The 23,798-nt window shown below is 44.5% G+C and overlaps 2 protein-coding genes across 9 annotated transcripts in view; one reads left to right on the top strand and one right to left on the bottom strand.

The window, feature by feature from the left end:
- The first annotated feature begins 1,519 nt into the window (after nt 1-1,519).
- Nucleotides 1,520-4,397, top strand: cbr4 (carbonyl reductase 4). Its single transcript, XM_028402878.1, has 6 exons — nt 1,520-1,641; nt 1,929-2,088; nt 2,276-2,396; nt 2,646-2,782; nt 3,071-3,205; nt 3,297-4,397. The coding sequence occupies exons 2-6, from the start codon at nt 1,944-1,946 to the stop codon at nt 3,473-3,475; spliced, it is 717 nt and encodes a 238-aa protein (XP_028258679.1). The 5' UTR covers nt 1,520-1,641; nt 1,929-1,943; the 3' UTR covers nt 3,476-4,397.
- A 928-nt stretch (nt 4,398-5,325) lies between these two features.
- palld (palladin, cytoskeletal associated protein) overlaps nt 5,326-23,798 on the bottom strand; it is a 41,174-nt gene continuing 22,701 nt past the window's right edge. For 4 of the 8 annotated variants that reach the window (XM_028402869.1, XM_028402870.1, XM_028402867.1 and 1 more), the window contains 12 exons: nt 12,780-13,451; nt 11,976-12,120; nt 11,665-11,766; nt 10,777-10,815; nt 9,804-10,025; nt 9,320-9,469; nt 8,925-9,013; nt 8,059-8,191; nt 6,378-6,585; nt 6,126-6,291; nt 5,902-6,035; nt 5,657-5,817 (listed from right to left, as the gene is read on the bottom strand). In XM_028402869.1, coding sequence (XP_028258670.1) covers nt 5,657-5,817; nt 5,902-6,035; nt 6,126-6,291; nt 6,378-6,585; nt 8,059-8,191; nt 8,925-9,013; nt 9,320-9,469; nt 9,804-10,025; nt 10,777-10,815; nt 11,665-11,766; nt 11,976-12,120; nt 12,780-13,451 — 2,221 coding nt within the window. Of the gene's footprint in view, nt 5,818-5,901; nt 6,036-6,125; nt 6,292-6,377; nt 6,586-8,058; nt 8,192-8,924; nt 9,014-9,319; nt 9,470-9,803; nt 10,026-10,776; nt 10,816-11,664; nt 11,767-11,975; nt 12,121-12,779; nt 13,452-18,559; nt 18,703-23,798 lie in introns of those variants that run through there. The other 4 variants (XM_028402871.1, XM_028402872.1, XM_028402874.1 and 1 more) reach the window with 3 other exon arrangements.

Genomic DNA, 23,798 nt, shown 5'->3' on the forward strand with positions numbered 1-23,798 from the left:
AGTCTGCGATGACATTAGAAAAGTTGTGCAGTTGTGTAAGTGTACACACGCATACAGGAGCAGAGACAGTTGTTTCTAATTAAATGTATGTGGGGTAAGTCACAGTGCATGTGTTCATTAGAGTTACCAGGAATAAAATGTTCTTGCTGCAGAGGAGCTTCTGTGAGGTGAACCTTCCCAGCGTGTTCAGCTGGGAGACACAGACAGGAACTGACAAGCACCAAGAGAGGTCATTGTGCTGCACACTGCTCCCTGCAGAGGATGGGTTACCATGGCAATAAGTTATTCCAACATTAAGCCTGAGCCTATACTAAGTGGGAATAATAAAAAAACAAGTGTTTTTTTTTACAAAGAATGTGTATTTTTAAGTCACCGTGACTTCACATTTGTTTCCAGTTATCCAGCTGCTCGGCTTGTTCTGCTCCAGTAGATGATATGACGCACATGCAGGAACACTGCTGCCTGACAGAGCTGTTAAGTTACAGGTCAGAAAGGGAGTGTGTTGAAATACAGGGAGAGGCATGTGCACACAGTGTAGGTAAACCATTCATAGCTGTAAGGGCCGTGCAGTGTTCAGGAATTGAACCACAAGGTCAGGAATTCTTGATAATGTTTAAGCTGAAGTCATTTCAGTGTCCGTGGAGACCTTGAACCCTTTACTGTAGAAAAACAAACAGGAGTCACATGTTCCATGCAGTGATGTCACCGTGATCCTGCTGTTTTTGTGCACAACATGCTCCCAAGTATAAAAGGTTTTGTCATGCAGTGTTGTGAGAGTGCACAGATATATGGATTCTACATAGGGTTTCTATCTGTATAACAAATGAGTGGCAGCTAGTGTTAGGTCAGTAAGGTCTGAAAGAGTGGAGTACTGTGTGTAGGAAGTTGATCTGAATACAAATAGTCTGAGTTGTCTCCCTGACAGCTAATCAAACAATATTAACGAGGTGAATCGTGATCGCATTTAAAGCAAATTGCACTGTTTGTGGTGGCTGTACTTTATTCTGCTGCACTGTGGCCATGATTCAGTGAGCTGAGGAATACACACACACACACACACACACACAGGCTCAGGTTGTGAATGTGATTTCAGCTCAGCAAATCAATCTGGCACAATGTCTTAGGTTGATGGACCGTCCAGGTGTGGGCCAAGGCCACCCACTCGCATCATTACTCACTTTTTTGTGCAGCAGTGACTGTTTCTATATATATTTCTCACAGGGGACAATGATATGTGGAAGGGCATGGGTGACGATGGATGAATTATTTTCTTTCACTGTGCAAAAAAGCAACATTGTGGGAAATATAGAGTAAAAGAGAGAGAGAGATATATATATGTATAAACTCTCTCAAGATAACTGGAATATTTTATCGGTAACATTTCATTTCCTGTTTAAGACCATTTCAGAAAAACAGCAGATTCCAAACACGCAAATCTTCACAGCCTGTCAAGAGTTAATTCTTCCCTTTGCATTGCAGCGCGTCCACAGCGCCCTCTACAGACTACTGAAACGCAACGCAGCGACACTCACAACAAACATGGCGGCGCCCAGGAGCGACCACTCCACTTATATTTACTCTTTTTAACGCTAATAAACTTATTTACACACGAACGAACGAGTTGAAACGGTCTAAAAGAAGGTAAGCGACAAGGGATTATAAATTAAACACAAATTATGTAGCTAAAAACCGTTGTAGCACAAGTGTCCCTAAAACATGAACCTTAGCATCTGTCAGCATAACGGAGGCTGCATGTCTAAATGAAATATTAGTGTTTTAAGTTTGCTTAAAGTATGTAATGGTGGAGTTTTAACCCCCTTGAAAAGAAGGCACACCGTGTTTCTTTAATAATAATAAACACGCATAACACGCGCATCAACGTGAACACAGAGTCATAAAACTACTGTTTGCTGTTATTGGTCTCACAGGTGTCCTTCAGGGCCATGTCCAGACTCGCCGTGGTGTGTGGTGGTTCAAGGGGGATCGGGAAGGCCGTGTCCCGCCAGCTGGCAGAGAGGGGCTGCAGGTTGGCTGTAGTCTCCAGGAACGAAGACGCTGCCCGGGCCACGGTGGCATCTCTCCACGGAGGTAAAGTGCTGCTGAACTGTGTGGACATGTTTGAATAGAAAGGTCTCTGGACTCTTCTCTGTCTCACAACATTTGAGACTGTGAGAGCACTTGAGTTGTGATGGAAGGGTGTGTGCACCTGGCCCCTGCTAATGCACAGACTGCAAAATGCTTCACAAATGAGACCCTTGATGCTTGTTCTCTCTAGGTGACCATGTGGCTTTCAGCTGTGACGTCTCCAAAGAACAGGAGGTGCAGAAAACCTTTGAAAAGATCCAGAAGACCTGTGGGAACATCTCCTATCTGGTGAACTCAGCTGGTATCAACAGGTGAGCAGGAGAGCGAACACCTGACAATCTTTTCCAGCCGAAACAAAACACTCCCAGTCATGTCATGTCTGGCACCACACATGATATATTTTATATATTATTACAATACATTAATATATTTGTTATAGACCAAAAAACGCTTCCAAAAAATTTAGAATTTATTTTTTTAAATAGTTTTTGCTTTAATGGAATAAATATTTTAGAAGGCATTGAAACTGGCTGTCTTTGTTTTACTGTGTGTTTTTTCAGAGATGCTCTGTTACTGAAGACAAAGCCAGAAGACATGGTGGCTCTGCTTCACACCAACCTGCTGGGCACCATGTTGACCTGCAGAGCAGCACTGCGAAGCATGCTGCACACTCAGGGAGCAGCTGTTGTGAACATAGGTACTGACTGCTCCAGCACACGATTAGTAGTAGTAGTTTTCAGTTTGGACGCTAGGTGGCAGTCTACTATTACTATTTTCTTCACTTGCAGCTCAGCTTTGCACACTGTATGATTCAGGTCCATGTAAATAAATATTTCTTAGACCCAGACGGAGGACATCATCATGCAGAGACGGAGAACGATGTTATTTCCTGTGTGAACTGTATTAAGTGAGAAACATTCTAGTGTTGTTGAAACATTTCTGTCATACCAAGAAGACTTAATGTTTTTCTTTTTTGTATGTTGAGGATCTGTGGTTGGACTAAAAGGGAATACTGGCCAGTGTGTCTACAGTGCCAGTAAGGCTGGTCTAGAGGGCTTCACTCGCTCCTTGGCTAAAGAAGTTGCTTCACGCAATATCAGGGTTAACCTGCTGGCCCCGGGTATATTTTATCATTATATTATCTCTATCTTTCCCATAGTTTCTCCTTGTTCGTCAGAACCTTTCGCTCATCTCATCGTGACTTTCTTTAGGTTTCATCCACACTGACATGACTGCAAAACTCAAGGAGGGGGACGGGGTGCATCACATTCCTCTGGGGAGATTTGGTGAGCCGGATGAGGTTGCCAAGGCTGTTCTCTTTCTTTTGGAGTCTTCCTACATTACCGGGCAGGTGCTGGTGGTGGATGGAGGGCTGCAGCTCACCATGTAGGGAGTGAAGGCCCCCTAAACTGTAGAAAGCATGAATGGACAGGAGACTCAGACCCTCTGATTGATGATTTGCACCAAAACAAAGTAAAGAAACATATCTAGTGTGGTAAACCATTTTGTCTATTGAGCTTGTACCGGCTGCAGTTGCCTTCAGAGTGAACAGATGTGCATTTTCTTGCTATGATCATCTAGTATCAGCATCACTGTCCTGCTGTGCTCAGCCGTTCTGCTGAGTCACTCTATCCAGCCACAGGGGGCGTGGTCTAAAGTGTGTGACAGTCATGACTAACACTGCCGACTCCAGAGTGTCTGGCCCAGTCCAGACCTCTGTACCCCGAGGTCCTAAATTTGATCAACAGATTTAACGCTGTTGGTCTTTTTCCATGACTGTAAAGCGTCTGCTGCTGATCATAACGCTCATGTTTTGGTCTCCCACCTCCCCCGGGAGACCATCCTAAATCCCTGCCCACCACCCCCACCAGCGGCCCCGTGAGCCAACCTCTGGAGGGGCCTGTAGAGGGGCCAGGCATGTTGCGCTGCAGCTGGAGGAAATTAGAGGTAGAGGTGGAGGTAGGGGGAGTATTTTTAGCTTTGGGAATGTTTTGAGTATCTGGTTACAGCTTTGGACCTGTGGTGTGGACTGACAGGGTTGGAGGTGACTGTCATGCTCAGTGACGAGATTTGAAAAGCTGCACTGCTTGCTGCCACATTTAAAAACACGCGGTTACCACTGATAAGTGTCATAATACGATGTTAAATGATCGAATGTGCTCTTTTTCTTTTGTGTATCGTTCTGTTTATACCACAATTAGCATTCTTAGTAAGAACAGCATTTCCACTCTGACTGATGTGTTTTTTGGCCTGCTCTTATTGTTTTAGGAGGAGGCTGCCAGTCTATAAAAACATTTCACGCCGTCTCTGAAGAGTTTGTTTTTTTTTTATTAACTTTCATAACCTAAAATAATATCAGGAGAACAATCCATATACAGGCATTGATTGGCATAGAAATGTGCAAACACAGTTAAGTGTCAGGCGATGAAAGACACAGAAAAACTTCGCAAAGGAGACAAACATGTTGGATATAAATATACCTTGTATGTGTACTACCCCTGAATGCTGGAAAGAGAAAAGGTGTGTTTTTATACATCCTTGAAAAAAAAGCTGTTTGGCACTATACAAGTGACCAAAAATAACATGCAAAGAAATGTGTGTTTGCACTAAGTGATTTAAGGCAGTAAATATATATTTATAAAACTTCATGATACAGACAGGATTGTTTTATTAGACGATTATGGATATAACTTATGTCAACATTGATGGGAAAGTCTTTTTCATACAAAAATAAAATGCTCAGTCTGTGATATGTGTGACGAAAACACTGAAACCTGTCACAGCATCCTCTCTCGAGTGTTTCAATCACACGTCTAAAAATAAACCACCAAAGAAGAAGAAAAAAAAATCTCCAAATTCACCTGCCATCATTTACACCTCTCGATCTTCATCACTCACATCCCTCTTATCAACCTGCCTTTACCACCGCCATGCCTTCCCCTTTAGATCTAACCTTCCTTGTGCTTTTAAGGCCCGGCCTTGTCCAGTAACTCTAATCTATCTCCTGACAACACTGAGACTATGATAAGTCTAACTACAATCACATACTGTAGATGTCAGCACTGTGCTGCACAAGCCTACATACCAAGAGTCAGAGATTCTCCTTCGTCAAAGCCACGGTGCCTTGAATCTTTCGGTCTCTACACACAGCTGGTGAGAGTGCTACTGATAGATAGTCTTATGTGTATTGTAAATGGCACCACTTGTAACATGCATAGTACATTTCATTTTTATCTTTATAGAAACAAGAGGCACTTTAACAGTCAACCCTGTGCAAAGCAGAGTCAACCATAGAGTTTTAGAGCCAGCAGTCGGTTTTCAGGTCCAATTGATAAAAGAAATATTGGGGGGGGGGGGCAACTTTACATTCTGTAAATCGTAAGAAACGCTACGGCTGCACCGTCTCACTCTGCCCACCGACGCTTAAACTTCTGTGTCTGCAGTTCAGAGATGGCGGACAAGATAACACTCTACCCCTCATCGCCCTCGTTATGTATGTCTCAGGACGGAGGGCAGCCTTCAGGGGATTTTTCAGGGGTGACATCACAATCCTCGTGCCTCCCTGCAGTCTCTACAGGTCGTCACTTTCCACCAGTTCCCCAGGCTGCAGCGGGCTGGAGTCAGGGAAAAAGGCTGCCTTCACGTCCAGCCCTCTCTCTGTCAGTGCTGCGTAGCGGCTGGTGGAGGGGCGCACCTTCTTGGGCTTGGGGAGGTTAGGCTGCTGCCATTGAGCTATAGACAGATAGAGAAAGTTAAGTTAATAGTTGTAAAACTGCTGATTCAATGAGCAGTGTGTGTTTCATGGTCTGAACATACTGTTAACATCAAGGCGTGCGGTGCTGGACACAATGCCGGCATCGTTCTTGGCTGACACTGTGTACCAGCCAGCATCTTCTTTCATGGCCGGCTGGATTATCATACACAGGTAGCCACAGTTGTCCTGGTGCATGCTGGGAAAAAAAACGCATTGACAGACATCAATCTGGTGCAAATGCGGGCTGAAGTAAACATCAACATGGTCTATTTGTTGTTCTATTTACCTTATTCTGTCTGTGTTGTGAGTGAATGACTCATTCTCCCTCTTCCAGAAGATCTGTGGGTAGGGAACACCAATGACGCGGCACTCCAGTCGCACAGGATGACCCTCCGCAACGCTTGTGTTCTGCAGCTTCTCCACAAATGAAGGGGGCTTGTGTATCTCTTTGGCTGTGAAGAACGTGTGTTACTAAGGTGCACCGTGGGGTCAAACCAGGTGAAAATGTATCCCCCCTGATTCTGATATTTGTGTTTACCTGCCACTATGAGTTCCAGGTTGAAGGAGTTCTGGCCAGCTCTGTTGCTGGCGATGCAGGTGTAGATGCCAGCGTCTCGGCTGGTGACAGGCTCGATTACCAGTGAGTGCACACCATTTTCCCTCACTAGCATTTTGTGAGCAGAGTCAGGGCGAATGGTCTGTCCATTCAGCTGCCAGATGAGGTCAGGAGTGGGCAGGCCGCTCACCTACAGGTAGCAAAAAAAAACACATTTAAACCAACGTGTGAATCCTGCAGAGTATGCTTTGAGTTTGTGCTTGTTTTTGTTGGAGAAAATTGCTGCGTGTGTTCTGTTGGGGCACTGTGTGTTTATTGGGAGTCTGAAAACAGCAGTGTTTGGTTAATGTGTCTGTGTTGTGTTTGTCTGGAGGAGCCTGGTCGCCTGCATACTTTTGTCAAGGGAATAAATTGCACTAAGATGAGAACCATATCTCTGCAGGGAAACCCAATGGTTAGTCACCTTGAAAGTGTGCTGCAGTGGATATAAATACACAGTACTCTCCGAAATCACAAAGGAAAATAGACTAGGCAGGGATAAATCATTTTAGAAGGGGCCAGCACACATCATCAGTAGATTCTAGTTTAGTAGTTTAGCAGTTTGCTTAGGAATGAGCAATTTGCTTAGACAGCCACAGATGACCTGTAAATAAACATGTGCTAAAAATACCCTTGACATTAAGAGCTCCAAAGGAATGGAGGCTCCTAGTTTATTCCTCTCAGACAGAAAAAGACAGCCTTTTTATAGTGAGTTAATTGTGGGTCTGTTTTATTACATGTACCGGCTTTTCAAAGAGTTTCTAAGTAGGACTGCAGGGAGAGAAGTCGAGGTGAAGACGGAGCGGATGAAGAGAGAAAATGAGCACAAGTGGTGGGAGTGGTGTATAAGAGGTGGAATAATTGTAGAAAAACCTGATCCCACTTAATCCCTGAAAAATGACACCTCTGTGTTCCCCCTGTCTGCCCCGAGCCATTCATAACGTGAGGAAGTGATGAAACATCTTGCCTCCTCTATAGTTTTTATATTCCCCAAAGAACTTGGAATGCACGGAAATGTTTCTTTGGCAGCACTGACACGGAGCCTCCCTGAAAGCAATACAGACGCTGAATTAAAGGGCGGATCTGAAATGGCTCTCTCTATTACTATGATTAACATATTCACTTTGGTGAAGGCAGTTTTTTTCAGCCATGTCTCAATTATTTTAGACTGTCTCGCTCTCTTTGCTCCATCACTGAACACATTACCCACAGTCTATACAGTAAATACACTCATTTAAATCATTCAGTTAGTTAACCCACTGTCTTGGCTTACTGTGACTAAGCATGCAGAGGGTTAAAATGGCAGATTCCGACATAACTTGGGATCTTTAAACCACACAGTCACATTAAAGTTCATAGCTTGACATGCCACACTAAACTTAAAAACTAAGTCTATAATTTGTCTTTCTTCCTTTTAAGATTTAAAAATGTCCTTCTAGATGCATGCACTGTCCCAAACCCATGACCAAGAACTCCAGTGACTCATTAAATGAATGCTGGTTCTAAATATAGACAGTCTGCCGTGCAATAAAACTTTTTGAGGTTTCCTTGTTTTTAAGCAGCTCCATCATCACCACCTTTAGTGGATCCATGTTTGCGCAGGTTATATCAGAGGTGTGTTTACCTTGCAGTCCATTCGGCACAGTCGGCCTTCCTGAACGATGAGGTCACCAGGTGCCTGGAGGAAGTGGGGGCGGAAGTGACGCTCTTGGATGTTATCATTTTCATCGCCACTGTCTCTAGACCTGGACCTGGGCCTGACAGAAAGAGACACACAACAGTGTCAGGGATTCAAATTTAACATGTTTTTCTGTTTATATTATTATATTTGCTGAGAGTGGCAGAATTTTACCAACATTTGAATTTTTTGAAACATTTAAAAAACAGTGCCATAAACTAAAACATGATAGACATGATAAAAGGGCCTCCCATTTGAACTATGTGAGTCTCCTTAAGCCCTGTATAGGAGGTCAGGACCCATAGGTGCTCTTATGTTTCTGCCCTGTAACAACAGTGACATCAGTGCCGAGGCGGGAGACAAAGAGAGCGGGAGACACTGATTGTTATCTCGATCTCTCTCCTCACTCCCAAACAGCTCTGAGCTTATCTCATCAGGGAGTGTTCATCTATATAACAGCTTACAGGTGGTTTTTCTGTTCTCTGAACTGCCATCAGAGTGTCTGTGATCATCTCTGCTTTTTTCAATATCAGGGCTTACATGAGTGCACACTGTGCATACACAAAGTCATCAGAGCAATGAAAAACAAAGCAGAGCCAACCGGTGTTCCCTCTCATTAACACTGAGCTTTGCCCATCTGAACAGTCAAACCATGAACAAAACATTATACATGATCATGTAAATACATGTAAATAAAAGATTCTTGGAACATTTACAACTGTGCGAGTGTGTGTGAGCACAGACGCTGACAGCCATTAGCTCCAGATTGTGATTCTGTTCTCTCCTTATCCAGTCAGTCTGTCATGGCTCACCTGCGCATGTGTCCAGGTGCTGAGCGCTGGCTACGGCCTCGCTGGTTGACCGCCTGCACCATCATCCTGCCGGTGCAGCTCACCCTGCCCTGTGACAGGAAGAGTGACACAGAAAGAGAGTGAGAGAGAGCTCATGAGGTGATGACACACCACAAGCAGCAGTGTGACAGCGAGGAGGAAATAAAATGCGAGTGTAAGAGCTGGAAAAAGCTGTCGGAAAGCCTGTATAACATGAACTCTTGACCCTTGTGAGGGCTTTTGTTTATTTCCTGTCCCATTCAACACCCTTTTCCCCTTCAGGCTGAAGAACATCATCTTAACACACATTATTCTCCTGCTAATGAGTGCTGACATCTATAACATTTAATGTGTTTTCTCAGCAGTCGTCAGCTCACCTCAGGGTTGCCTGCCAAGATGGTGTAGTTGCCGTCATCGTCCAGCGAGGCCGCAGCAGTGTGCAGAGAGCAGGTTCCATCAGGATCTCGGCTGATCCTGTAGTGCTCGCTCCTCTTGGAGATCTGCTTACCATCTTTAAACCAGTAGACCTGCATGCAGTGAAGGTAAGAAAACCATCAGGTCACATTTAACATGTGTTGCCTCCAAAACATGGTCTCCTTCATTCGCAGTGTAGCCTGTCATCACACACAGAAGTACGCACAGAGGCAGGCGGCCGGCCCAGGCCTCTCCTTATCACAACACATATGTACGCATATGTACAGTATCTACACCGTCCATCATCAGCATCACACATCAACAGCTCCTCGAGTGAGAAGGCCAAGCCATAACATGTGCTTCAAATGACATAATAGTTATTTAATAACAATAATAGACCTGTGTTTAATTATTCACAGGGCTGATGTTCTGTCAGTGAGGGCCCACCTTTGGTTTGGGGTCTCCGTTGACCTTGCAGGAGAAGGTGACGGGCATGCCCTCAAAGACTTTGCAGTGTTTAAGCTTCTGGTCAAAGGACGGTGCCACCCCCCTGCCAGCAGAGTCTTCATCGTGCTGCACATCATCATCTGACTCCTCTACTGGAGAGCGCTCCAGGCGGAATTCAATCTCACTGATCAGGCGCTGCTCGAAGCTGGACACTTTGTATTCCTAAAAAACCAGGAAGACAAAGATTTATTGACTGAAAAACTATATTAGGGAGAGTGAGAGAGTGGTTTGTGTGATCACGCAGCAACGGCAAGCACATTTAGAAGCATGCAGAGACTTTTTTTTACTCTCTCATTAACCTGTCTTCATTGTCACCCAAACTACCAACTTTCTTCCAATTTCCTAGCTCTCTTTACTCATATGAACCACTCCTCCTTCCCACCATATCCATCAATCTCTCATCACTGCGGCTCTGTGGAGGCAGTGGGGGAACATCTGCAGAGCAGCTCGGTCTGATGACACATCACACAGATAATGACAGGCCTCGGGCACAGCTGCAGAGCCAGCATTCATCCTCCTGAACTCACTCCCACTCAGAACGTCAGGAAATACTATTCTGTGACAGCGCAGAGGCGGCTGCTTCCTTCAGTCATACTGTCCCTGCACCATACAATGTGTTGTAATTGCTATTTTATTCTCAAACGCAGCAAAGATAGCAACAAAACATGCTGATGCAGTCAGATTGTACACATGCTTCAGAATGTTTCATTCATTTTGCACATACCCAACAAAAAACTGTACAAGGTGCAAATTTAGACACACATAACACACTCTCACTCTGAGTGAACGGTGTTTGTTTCCTTATTAGCTAAGACCCAGAGCTCTGGTCAACACTCTTAGTGTGACTTTGTGTACACACGCACAGTGATGTTTTACACAGAGTGAATAAAAATCAGCAGGTGTTTTCAACAACCTTTTGAGGGAAAGATTCTCTATCAGATGACTTGTCTTCCTGTTGAGAGAAAACAGAGGTATTGTTTGTGTGTCCGTCGCTGTGCATCACACAGTGGGTGGAGGGTGATACACAGTTTTTTCCAGTGTTTCAGCATGTGTGTACATTTAGACCTGAAATAGAACATTCACAAACACAAGCCAGATCAAAGAACAACATGACACGATGCAGTGGCGCTGATGCTTTCACAGGCTTAGTGCTCAGGGCCGTGCAGTGCTGCAGTGCTCCAACCACTCAAGAAGCTCCTCGTGCCAAGAAGCATGAGAACACATGGATGGCAGAGTAACTCAGGTGATCAACCTGTGATTTGGTGATACTTGTGAAACATTAGCTGTTGAAGCTAAGAGTGATGCTGTATCTTTAAGAGCCGGTTAAACTTCCTTTTACCGTATATACATTATTACAAAGTTTGACTAGCTTGAAACAGCTCATCTGTGAATATACAAACATCTCTCGCTCACTTCTGCAGACCTGTTCGGTTGAGACAAATGGCTGCATGCACCTTCAGACAGTGTTACTCCTCAGTATGTTTGCAGCAACACTGGTCTCCACAGTTTGCATAAACAGAGCTTTTTATGGAGGGCTTTCTGGAGGACTTTGCAATGTTTACACACTGCTTTCATAACTCGCTCTGCAGCAGTGTTTACAGTGACTGAGGACGGGGGTGCACTCAGCAGAATATAAAGGAAAGCCAGTGATCATGAGACAGGAATGACACCAGCTGAGTATCGGTGGACAGATCAGAGATGTGTTTGTGTGGTGCACATGCAGCAGAGGGATTTGTGTTAAATGTGTGTGATTTTTTTTGTCACTTCCATGTGTTTGGATCTTGATGAAGTGCCACCGTACCTGTGTGACTGGCTCCTCCTCTGTGTCCTGAGTGTTTAAGACTGTAGCAGCGTTGTCAGCACCCAGCAGTCTGCGAGCCATCTTCTCCTCATAGGTTAACCTCTGGAAGCAGGGATTAATGGGGTCAGCGTTGGTTAGTGTGTGAGTTTTCACACCGTCACCGAAGCAATGAATTTATTTTAGGCTGCATGAAATACCCTTTTATAAACTGCAAGAATAGCTGTATAATTTTGTTAATGTGTGTTACTGAACTCATTTCTTAATTGCTTGCAAACACACTGTAATCGAGTGAGAATCATACACACACACACCTGTTGACCATTACTTATGCGCTCCTCTTTAAAACGCAGTTTTCTCTCCAAATCCTGGATGACAGCGTCCTTGGACCCTTGGATGTCGGAGTCTGAGACGGTGCGAGGCGTCTTGGTGACTGAAGACTTCCTGGGGAACGCTTTGCTGCACAAAGGACACCAACATTTTTGTCAGTTCTGAGATGCACACACACACAAACACAACTCCCTCTTTCCTTCCTCCCTGGCTCTATCACATCCATCCTTATCTGGACATGTCCAGCTATAGCATTCCACAATGTGTCTTCTTATCTCTCACAACTGCGGCAGGAATGCCAGGGTGAGAGGGGGAGTGCAGGAGTGAGTGGTGGGGCTGATGAAAAATTACTGGCAAAGAGCTGAAGGTGGAATGTCCTTGATGGAGCGAGAAAAAAAAAGTAAATTTCTCTCTCCAGAGAGGTTAGCCATCAGAGGAGGATTATCTACACCATCAAAGATTTTTATCAGCTCGCTCAAAGTCAGAATCCTGTAACCCTGCTGTCCATGTCAGCTGAGCAGCTGTCAGCTCAGGTTTTTATACAGCTTTGACTTGGTCGTCTGTATATTTTCCTTCCATATGTGGTCTAAGAGCACCTGGAGAACACTTTAATGTCTACGTGTATACGCTCTAGTTATAAAAATGTAAACATGTCATCTTCCAGTGGGATTATCTGAAGGTCAGCTCGACTCGCCCCAGACACTGTCCTGATGCAATGCTGTGTGTAAACTTCCATAACTTGACAGACTCTGTAGAGTGGTGTAAGTATGTGTGTGAGGGGCACTTACACAGTCCCATTGCCTTTGGGAAGCCCCAGAGCATTGACTGTAGGACTGCCTGGAGTGGAAGGTGTGGAGGGCAATACTGATGACAGGAAGCTGGAGGCTGGGGATGGAGGGATGGAGGAGAAGGGTGAGGACATATCTGAGTAGGCTGGAGATGTGGAGACAGGTGGAGGTGGAGGAGGCGGTGGAGGAGGGAAGTCTTGGGCGGGGCCTGATGGAGAAGACAAGTTGCTGGAGCTGAGGAAGGGTGGAGGCGGAGGTGGAAAGGAAGGAGAGCCTGGAGACTCAACACTGCCAGCCTTGGTAAAGGGGGGCATGGTCACCCTGTTGAAGGGCTTGTGTGAGGTGGGTGGAGACAGAGGGGAGGACAGGCTGGACCCAGAGGAGGCAGAGGACTGAGTAACGTAGGCAGCCCCACCAGGGCTCTGAGCAGCTATAAACTGCTTAGGTCGGGCGTAGTTGAAGGTGCTGGCCTGCATGGCTGCGCTGCTCTCCAACTCCTGGAAGGAGGGAGGAGGGGGCAGAGGTGGAGATGAAGGAGCAGGTGGAGGCGCTTCCTGAACAGGTTGCTGAGGTGGAGGCGGGACTTCCTGGATCTCCTGCTGCTGCCAGTTGGCTGCTTCCTGCTGCTCCAACAGAATCTGGTCCTGCAGCTGCTTCAGCTGAGACGCGTTCCTGTGAAGAAGAACGAAGATCGTAAGATCACACAGACCAAGAAATGAAATCTGTATCAATGTTTTCCACAAAATATTTTTGTAATTAATGGAGGAGTTTATAACAAGGAAGAGTAAAAATGTTGCAAAATCATGCATCTGTTTTTGGTTTATGCATGACACAACAGCCTGGTCTGTATCCAGCTACAGTCAGAACACAGGTTTGGATGCCAGATGTGAGAATAATTAAAGGAGAGATAAACTGCCAATCAAAGCGGAACAGCTTAAATACAGCAAGTGATGAAGAGGTAAACATAGGATGACATCAGCAGCCACCAGCCGGACAGTTGATAGCAAAACTTGAACTGTGTGAAGTGTGTTTCCTCACCAGGCCAGAGGTTTGGGCAAAGTACTGGTATGTGCACACTGGGAAGGAAACCACTGCACCAGCAGCTCGGACTGATAGTTTATCAGCCTGAAGCCGTTAACAAAGACTTGCTAAAAAGCCAGACTGTTGACAAGAGTTTCAGGAATCAGAAGATAAGTGCAATAGTCAGGAAAACAGCTCTGTTCCTGCTGTTTAACAGCACAGCAGTGTGACCTGGTGGACTGTAAACTTGTCTGGTCAGAACTCAGATATGCTGTTTTTTCTATGTGTGAAATAGCAAAAGTGAACCACAGAGTTCAGGTGTGGCTTCATGTCTATGAATGGCCTTGTCACGGAAAAAAGGAACTGTGTCATTTTGCTGGGGATGATGAGGAAGTATTGTGTTTTTTCAGAGGTGTGGTCACCCAGCTCGGTTGATTCACCATGTTTTTTTCATGTCATTGCAGATGAGAGGGAGGTTAGAATTCCTGTAATGTCATCAGTTCCAAATTTTTCACAATCACTTCATGACTCTGAAAGAGGACTAACACTGAAAACCATGGAGCAGAAGTGAACTCTCAGAAGCCCTCCTGGAGGATCAGGAGGAGAACCTGATTCTTTGGGAAAATGTTGAAAAGTTATGAACCTTGAGAGTATACAGCTCTGCGTGTGAGACTGATGAGTTCTTCACTGTTCAGAATATACTGTACATCCCAGTGGCGCATGTTGTCAGTGAGTTCACGTGCCCAAATGTTTTCCAGATGTGGAATAATCAGTGGAGTGGTTTGACTATTTTTCATCTGTGACAATGCAGAGAGCCCCCTTATCCCCTCTGCTCCCCCACTATACATCTGCAAACAACACCAGTGAGTATTTGACAGCTGTATCATAGTGTAACAACACCACCACACAAGCCAGCAGCAGCGTGACTGATTAGTCTGTCCTGGCCGGTTATTTTGGTCATATGCTCCCTTACAGAGGAGACTTAACATGCCCAAATAAATAGTCAATAATTCAAAGGCATCCATTGTGATCATTCCACCCTGTCACCACATTGTGCTTTCCTTACTGACCGCAGTAACTCTCTATCATTTCAACCTGCCCCCCCCCCCTTTCCACTTCATTGTATACATTTTACATTACATTCCCCAAAGGTCTCTCCTGCTCAGACCTCCACCAAAAGAGTGCTTTTACAGGAATAGTTTGGCAGCTCATGAGGCTTGCAGCGCTCTGCAGTGGTTTGATTCCTTTTTTGGCTGTGTTCTTGGAGCGTCAGGCAGAAGCACCCTGCCCGTCTGCTCCAGCAGAGAGGAAACACACTTCATTTCCTCACTGCCTCATCCCTTTCTCCTCCACACGCTGTGTTACTGCCACGGCAGGAGAGACCTCAAAGACCTTTGCAGTGTTTTTCTATGTTTTTGACACTCTTAAGCAGAGTGTTATATTTCTGTTTCAGTTTGTTTCTTTACTTTAAAGGCGCTCTTTACATCTTATAGAGCATAACAACTACTACGTGAGCTCCTGCACCTATTATGTGTAGCTACTTTCTCCTTGTATCTCTTAGAATGGACAAAAGAGTTGATAATAATGCAGAGTCATGTCATCCTTCCACTTTCATCTAAATGTCATTCAGTCTAATAGGACTGTAGGATTTTATGGTACTACTGCTTCATATTTCAAAGTGCATGAAAAGGTCAGCTTGTGTTGCTTGCAGCTGCATGAATAGTTTTTATGGCCGACTTAAGGATTTATATCAAGCGAAGGACCAGGGGTCATCCAGACTCTGTGACCCTGCAGCAGAGCAGCTTCCAGCTCTCATCGTCCAGACCGCTTTGACCACAAAACACAACACACACACACACACACACACACACACACTGTCCTGCTTTTTCATCCTGCCTGTATTCTAAAACAGCACGATCCCACCTAAACCCTGAATGTGTAAATGATTAGAGGCTATCTATGAAAAGCTGGAGAAGCTGAACAGACTTCCCTCTCTCTCGCTCTTTCTCTCTCTGTGCTTGCGGTGAAGCAGGGCTGAATTAGGAGGGAAGTGTTCTTTTGTCGTCATGCCAACGGCCCTGTGTTTTGCTGTTCTGGTCTGAGCCAACTGGCCCACAAAGCGCTTTGCTTCGCTGAGAGAAAAGGCTCCGGCTCCTCTGTCTGTCATTCCAGCTGTAACACAGCATTACTCTTGTCTCTCTCTCTCTCTCTCTCTCTCTCTCTCATTGCCTCTTTTTTTCTCCTCTGGTGGTATAAATAGGCAAAGCCCTTAAGTCTTCCCATTTTCATCCTGAAAAATACTTTCCTTGGGCTGGAACCTGTCTGTAAATTTTAGAGGGGGGAATGAGAAAAAGCAAAGTGGAGTCTGGTGTGGAGCAGCTTCGTCCCTACAGTTTCTAAAAGCTTAATAAACAGACTCCAGAACAGCTTGACAGTAACTTAATTGAAGGAGTGTTTTACAGCCCTGTGATGTATCAGACTGCTAAACACTGAGACCTGCCAGACGCAGTGGGATTTCACCAGCAGCATGTTGCTTTAATAAATGAAGACCTCAACATGCTTAAAATGGTTGTGTTTACTCTGTGCTGCTTGTTTGTGCTTCCTGAACAATAACGGTCGGATGCGTGCGTGAGAAACCCTTCCACTGTTCCAGCGCCTATTGAAGCAAGCTGGGAGGTTTGTCTGCCGCACATCTTTTACCTCTGCAGCTGGCTGTAAAAGACGGAGCCGCTTTATTAGGCTCAACCAGCTGATGACAGGAAACGGGACAGGAAGTTGTTGAGTGTACATGGCCAGTAATGAGGGGTTTCCTTCTGTAAACAACAACATGCGGAAAACAGAGGCGACGTCTGTTCTCATTAAAGGACTGTAGGTATTTGTACACAGGAAGAAAGTGAGATTAGAGTGAATCTCGTAGGTTATGCAGCTGGACTGTAGAGGAATGGCTGCTTGCAGGCCCTCCTGTGTGTTTGCCTTACACCTCTGCATATTTGTTTCTGTGCCTGACCCTGTAAATGATTTATATTGAACTAGTGTAACTGAGCTGCAGTATCACACCTACAACACAAACACAGCCTGGGAAGCATGTCTGAGGTCATTACACATACAGTGCTGGACCCAAAACCCTGACATGGGCCAAAGGAATACGACAATAGAATTAAATCACTAAAGATTGCGCACAAAAGCTGGGTGTGTGTTGTTTATTTGCGCCCACATACACCTGGTTCATGGCTTCTTCATAATCATTGCATCATCTCTACAGTGCGTCAACACGAACATGTCTGATGCCCTCCAGCAGAAACGCAGTGAATCTGACTGAGCTGATGACTGAATGACAAACTGACAGACTATTACTAAGACTGTCTGTCTAAATGTGATGGAGAAGAAAAGTCAATCCTTCCCTGACTCAATGGGTCATGTTGCAAATGTCTAAACATTTACCGCAATGAGTGTGATTAGACATCTGACACATATCTATTGACACGTATATCTATTGCACCATGCAGAATAATTCTACATTCACTCTTTCACAGGAGAAAGCAGACTATCAAAGGAACATCTCCATCCAGTCACTGTCCATCCTTCATGTCAGTCGCTGTGTTCTCTCTCAGCCTTTGTTCTCCTCGTGTCCTTAACTTATTTTCAACCCCACTCTCTCCCCTCCATGGTTACCTCCGCCCCCCTCTTACCCTCGTTCTCTCTGGCTCTAATTGCACACACACCACATAAAACAGAACCAGACTGTTTTCCTTTCCCCCCCTCGCTTTAAAGCGTAGCACAGAGCGTTTTTCTTATTCCAGCCTCACCAACGGCTCACGGCTGCTCCGATCACCCACTTTCTCCCTGCCCTACTTTCCTGCTTTCTTTCTTTCTTTTTTCTTACACTGTTACTTTCCCCCGTCACTCTCTATCTGGGCTCATATTTCATATCCAAGAATAAAGAGGTGAAGAGGGCTCTCCACAATCAGCGAGCCCTACTTATACCTCCATCCATCCTCCCCTCCTCTGCCCTCTTCTCTCCTCTAAGTGATTTTTTTTTCCTTTTTCTATAGCAGGAATGCTGAAGACATTCTTCTCTGGATTGGAGTGGGAAAGACATCGCCATCAAATGGGATTAGCAGCAGGAGAGGAGGAGGAGGAGGAGGAGGAAGACCCAGAGAGAGAAAGAGAGGCAGAGTGGAGAAAAAAGTCAGTGAAAGATTTACAGCAGAGTAAGACACAAGCGTTCTCCCCTAACAGACCCTATTGTGTTAACTAATCCAACTGACTCCACCGAGGAGCTCTGCAAACAAATGAAGTCCGACACATAAACACACACGGTTGGTATCACAGACGCAGGGCTACACAGAACTCTGTGATGTCCCTTCTTCTCCTCTCCTCTCCTTTTCTCTCCTTCCCTACCTTCCTAGAGCCTCAGACAAATGAATGGGTATCATTTTCAGCCTGTGTGTGCTCCCAGAAAACCACACGCCCGTTCTAACAACATATGATTTAAACATTAACATGTCGAGCTGGGACAGAAAAAAGTCTTTATTCCACTTCAGTCATTTGCCTCCTCTATTCAAACAACGTTTCTTTGCTCCAGTGCTTTTTAACTAAAGGATATGAACAAGTACCCTAATAACATTTAGTTTCCTAAAAAGTTTCAAACGTAAAGAATTGCATCCTTTAAGCTGTCCACTTCTCTGTCATTCTCTCTTCCTGCACAACCTTTATTTATCAGATGTCAGTTTGCACAAGAGAATAAGAAAAGGTGTTACCTTCAGTGTTGTGGTCTGTGGTGTAGGTATTTCCCTGCAGCAGCGTGAACTGTGCCTCAGTGCTGCCCTGCCAGGTATGAGCAGCATATATAGCACTGAGCAGCCAGACAGTGACAGCCGCAGACGCTCTCCCTCTCTCCCTCTCTCCCTCTCTCCCTCTCCCTCTCTGTGAGTCAGTCTGTCTGTGAGCTCCTCCCCTTCACAATAAAAGCCTCCAGTCTGCTCCAAAATTAACTCCTTTCAGAATAAAAGCCATGTATTCTGTATACTTCTGTATAGACCAAGAAGCTCTACACTGAGTTAAGTTTAACACTAGTTTCACCAGTGTTAATGGGGTGTGTAAACAACCAGTTCACAGAAGAAGAATGGCTCAACACAGGAGAGCCACCTCCACAGGACAAGACTCAGCTGTTCACCTCCACCTCAAAGAGAAAGATGGTTTGAAAGAGGAGTCAAAGAAGCATCTATGTTAAGCTGGAAAAACCTTCCCCTAACAGAGGTGGTGGACTCAGACATCATCTTTCTACCACATACAATGCAGCTTCCATCCATTTCCGAGAAGTTTCACTGTTCACAGCAAAAACAATGAACTGACAACCGGCCCCACCACCACAGCCCCCATGTAGTCTCATAGTCATTAGCCAGTTGTTAGACACACCTGACACAGACAGTCAGACCAACACAGGTAAGTATGGAGACATTTAGAGCTGTTGTTTGTGAGTTTCACACAGACCCACCCACATATAAACCTGTTTCCCCATCAAACAGTTAGAACTGATGAAGCTGCTTGGAGGAGCAGCGAAACATCTTCAAGAAAATCCAACAAGTCCAGCTGCCTTGCTTCAACCTGAATGAAAATGAGCTGGACATAACATATTATCTACATACCAAACACGCAGAACACAATAGCTTTATACTGTATAACGTGTACTGTTTGGGACTGTTGTTACTTGAGTAATGGACAAACTCCCAGTGTCAGTGTATGTGCCAACACTCCCATCACTATCATACTGATCTGGTTTCATTCTCTGAAATATGTTCACAAATATTCAGTTTCTCAATAGAAAAAGTTCTCCTTCATTTTTGTGGGATGAAACAAATCTTTTTGAGGAATTTATCATGTCTATTTTTGTGTGTAATGCCTCTATTTTTAGAGTGTGTTCCTGAGTCATGGTGTAGAAGGTGGGAGGATGGGGTCTTCAGCATTGTGTGTGTTCTGTAAGTGTGTGTGTAATCATTGGACTCAGACAGCTGTTAGGAGAGGGTCTTCCTAGAGGTGCGAGTCATTGCCTGTGTGGTGACTCACTGACACTTCTCAGTCTGTTCTTGGTGACAGCTGTGTCATGAGAGAATGTACACATTATTATGTTATTATTACATATTAATTAACATCCACAAGTGGAAGTTGTGTGGCAGTCTGAGTTTAAAGGCAGATACCATCAATGCCACACATGCAGCCACACTCTCCACTCACACTAGAGTCTAATCACAAGTTGATTGACCTCATCCGGAAACAATCTGCTTCCCCTGAGTGTGTGTATATATATATATATATATTTATATATATGCAGGGCAATGTGTGTTTATCTGTGTGTTTCTCAGTGTTTAACATACCAGACTGCTTTTTGCTTTGTTGAGAAACACAGTCTGCTTTCTATGAGGGGATCACTGAAGCCGGCTAGTTTCCATGCTGTCAATTCCCAAACACACTCCCAGGTCTGTCGCTCCCCTTGTCCCCGCGTACGTCCTTTTATCACTCCCTCTGCTCACCCCTCATTCTTCCAGCTCTCTTTCTGTGTGTTATGAAGGTCAGCTCCCACAACTCTCTTCCTTATTTGGAAAGTTTCTCCATTCCATGCAGGTCATTCTAGCCCCACCAGCCAATCCAGTGGTTTGTTGGTTTCATGTCTCAGCCAATCCTGTGTTTCCCATGTCCTTTTATGGACTGCCCATCTCTGAGGGTCCATGTGAAATAATCTACTTTTCCTGCTCTTTTGTGACTTCACATTTTATACTGTTGTACAAATTATAAAATTAACTTACCATGTGTGCCTTTTTGCTCATAGTCAAATCCCATGTTTGATGAGAATGAACCACAAGCAAAGCTCCCAGTGTGTAGCCAGTGCCATATGTGGTTCTTTAACATGTGTGTTTCCCTATTTTCTATAAAACCACGAGCAACACCTCGACAAGAAAGTGATTGTTAATACTTCATTAGAGAGTTCATGACTTGCACCTCGTAAACACAAACACACTGCTGAGAGGAAGCTCTGAGTCACAGCGTAGATATGCGACAAATCCTGGCAGCCAGAGCCCCTTGCTCAGCAACACACGGGGAGAATACACAGCAGATCCTGACTTCAATTTAACACGACAAGCCTGAAAAATCCTACATAAAAATCAATCACCCACTGTAAACACAAGTACAAGTCTGTATGTGTGTGAATGTGTGTGTGTGTGTGTGTGTGTGTGACAGTGGGAGACTAATGAGAGCTGTTGGAGAGGCATTTGTTGCCTTCAGTTTGTATGCTGTTCCCCTGACAACAACCTCAGTGGGGTTAAAGAGGTTTGGAGCTACTGCAGAAATCATTTAATCTCAGTGGTATGGCAATTATGTCAACTGACGTGGATTGAGAGGTATAAGGTCAAGCTGCAATAAGTGCAATATAAAAGTGGAATAGGGTGTTCATTGTCTATAGGTTAACACTGTAGTTCTCACTCACATGGTGTCACTTACATGTTACCATGAGCTTCTGTGTATGGACAGAGAAATGTTGTTTGACTTTTAGTGGATTGTAAATGTGTGTCAGTGCACCTGCCTGCTTTGTTTGGCTATTTCAACAATTCCAACCAATGATCCACTCACTGCCCCTGATCAATCAGCAGCACAACATTAGGATTTAAAAAATGCAGCTCTTTCTCTCTTTTCTCTCGGCCAGAAGACTCTGCAGGAGCAGGACCGCATCACATCAAATGTTCTTTTTGTTAGGAAAATTTTCTGATTACGCTTGAGTTCCAGAAAGTGGATTGTTGCACACTGTTGGCTGTGTAATCCCCTCTGTTTAGACTCCCAAACTTTCCACTTCCTCCGTTTCAGTCTCCCTCTTCTTGCGCTTTAAATATCAGTTTAAATATCAGTAAACTCTCTATAATCAAGTGCAGGCACTCTATGTATAGTAGAGTTTTGTTTCAAATTTTACACACACAACTTCTGCTTCTCTCTTATTTTTTCATCCTCGGCCTCTGAACCACCCACACACTGCAGATTACTCAGACAATCATTCATTACAAACACACGTCTTTCTAACAAACCAACCGAAAGCATGAAGATCAGTGTAGTGAGAAGAGGCTAAGTGCTAAAGTGTGCCTGTTTCTCATCATACTGAGTGAAAACGGTCACACTGCATTAAAAAGCCTTCACAGACACGTTGCTAGTTTGAGTTCAGCTCTCACATTTAAAGCACTTTGTGGAATGAATCCGTGCAAAAGAACAATTTCAGCTGTCAAAGTTGATGCCTGGTCTTATGAGACAGAGATTAAGATGTGGAATAGTTCGAGGATAATTGTTGCCTCTGTTACTTGTGCGTGGTGTGACGCCCACCCAGACATTATACCAACCTATAATATAATGCTTTGCCCTTATTATCACGGTCAACATCAGGGTGGTCACACCTTCAGCATGCTGCACTTTTCAGTGTCTCCTCCTTTGCCTTGTCTTGTTTTTTAAGCTGTGAGGCAATGTCTTTACATGTTTACTGCTGCATCACACAGTATGAACACTTTATTGCACCATTCAATGATGTGAATAACAATATCACAAACCTTTATCAAACTTGACACCAGCAGTGACATTCTGACACCTCATCCATCCACGCAGAAACAGATGCATGCACACACAGGTCGTAGGCCATCACATGCTGAACCAGTAGAGAAATATGTCCTTATGTTCAGATGTAAGATGTGATTTATCACTAAAAGTATCCTGTCATAGTACGTCTCTGTGTGACATTCCGCAGTCTGAAACCTTTGTTCTTTTTAGACCCTTCAACTGAAACTTAATTTCCAGACCACACAATCAAACAGGCTCCAGTGCCAAGATAACTTTCAGTTCCCTTACATAACACATCTGCTTGAAGCAACAAGTCACTTTAACAAAGCAGTTTTGCTTTGTATGCTTAATCCATGAAGCAGTTTGAGAGAGCAAACACTGGCTCTGTTATCCTCCTTACAGTCTGAAAATAACATCCATCAAATTCACCAACTGCAGGTAGAAACGTGAAGTTTCTACACACAGAGCTCTCCAAAAGCTCCTGCAGTTCTCTCTTTATATTTCGTCTGGTTTCAGATCCAGCTGTTATGACTTGAGCCTCTCCCTTGAGAATTTCCTTTACCAACCAATACCACCCCCCACACCCCAACTCTCTGTCTCTTTTCAGCACAGGAAAACAGCAGGTCTGTTTTCACAGCTCAGGTCTCCTGCAGTCCCTCCAGGCTGCCAACTCACACAATGACTTCCTCCATTTTACCAGGCCTCCGGTGTGTTATTCCTCTGATTTAGGACAAGTTTTTCCAGATTTGTGAATGTGAAGACCTCTTGCCCATTGATACCAAACATAGTGTTGTATTTATTGCAGCTGTCCTTTAATTAATTATGCTGTACTTAAAGAACTCTGAACAATCTTCAGACTGTCGTCTGCAAATGAGTATTAAAGTCTAGACATTGATGCCTGGAATTAAATACAGCTCACTTAGATAATAAAACTCAATCCATACTGGTCCTCACTGCCTTTGTGTAAAAGCAATAAAGCCCAAGCTATTCCTTGATAGTTGCCTTATTTTAAATATACAAGAGACTGGGGTCATAGTTTCCACTCTGTCTATTGAATTTATAGCAGTTTAACACTGTGGTTTGTTAGAAAGTCTCATTAAAAACAACTCCTGTAAAACGAGTAATTAAAGTAACAAAGTGGGATTACTTTTGAAAGCGCCATTGTGGCCCACAGAGGAGAGACCATATACGTCAGCCTGTACGGGACATGTCACATGACAAACAGGATGCGATGAGCCAAATGATAAGCTGAGGGGCTTCAGGCCGACAGCGGTCAGCCTCTGTTGATCTCCATGAGTTACTTATGGAAACAGAGTTTAGCCTGGCAGAAACATGACCTTTGCTTAATGGCAGGGCTGTTTTTACTGTGTAATTACAGAATTTAAATAGGAGGGGTTGCCTTACGCTATC

The sequence above is a fragment of the Parambassis ranga genome, chromosome 4 (assembly GCF_900634625.1).
Source record: "Parambassis ranga chromosome 4, fParRan2.1, whole genome shotgun sequence".
Lineage (NCBI taxonomy): Eukaryota > Metazoa > Chordata > Actinopteri > Ambassidae > Parambassis > Parambassis ranga.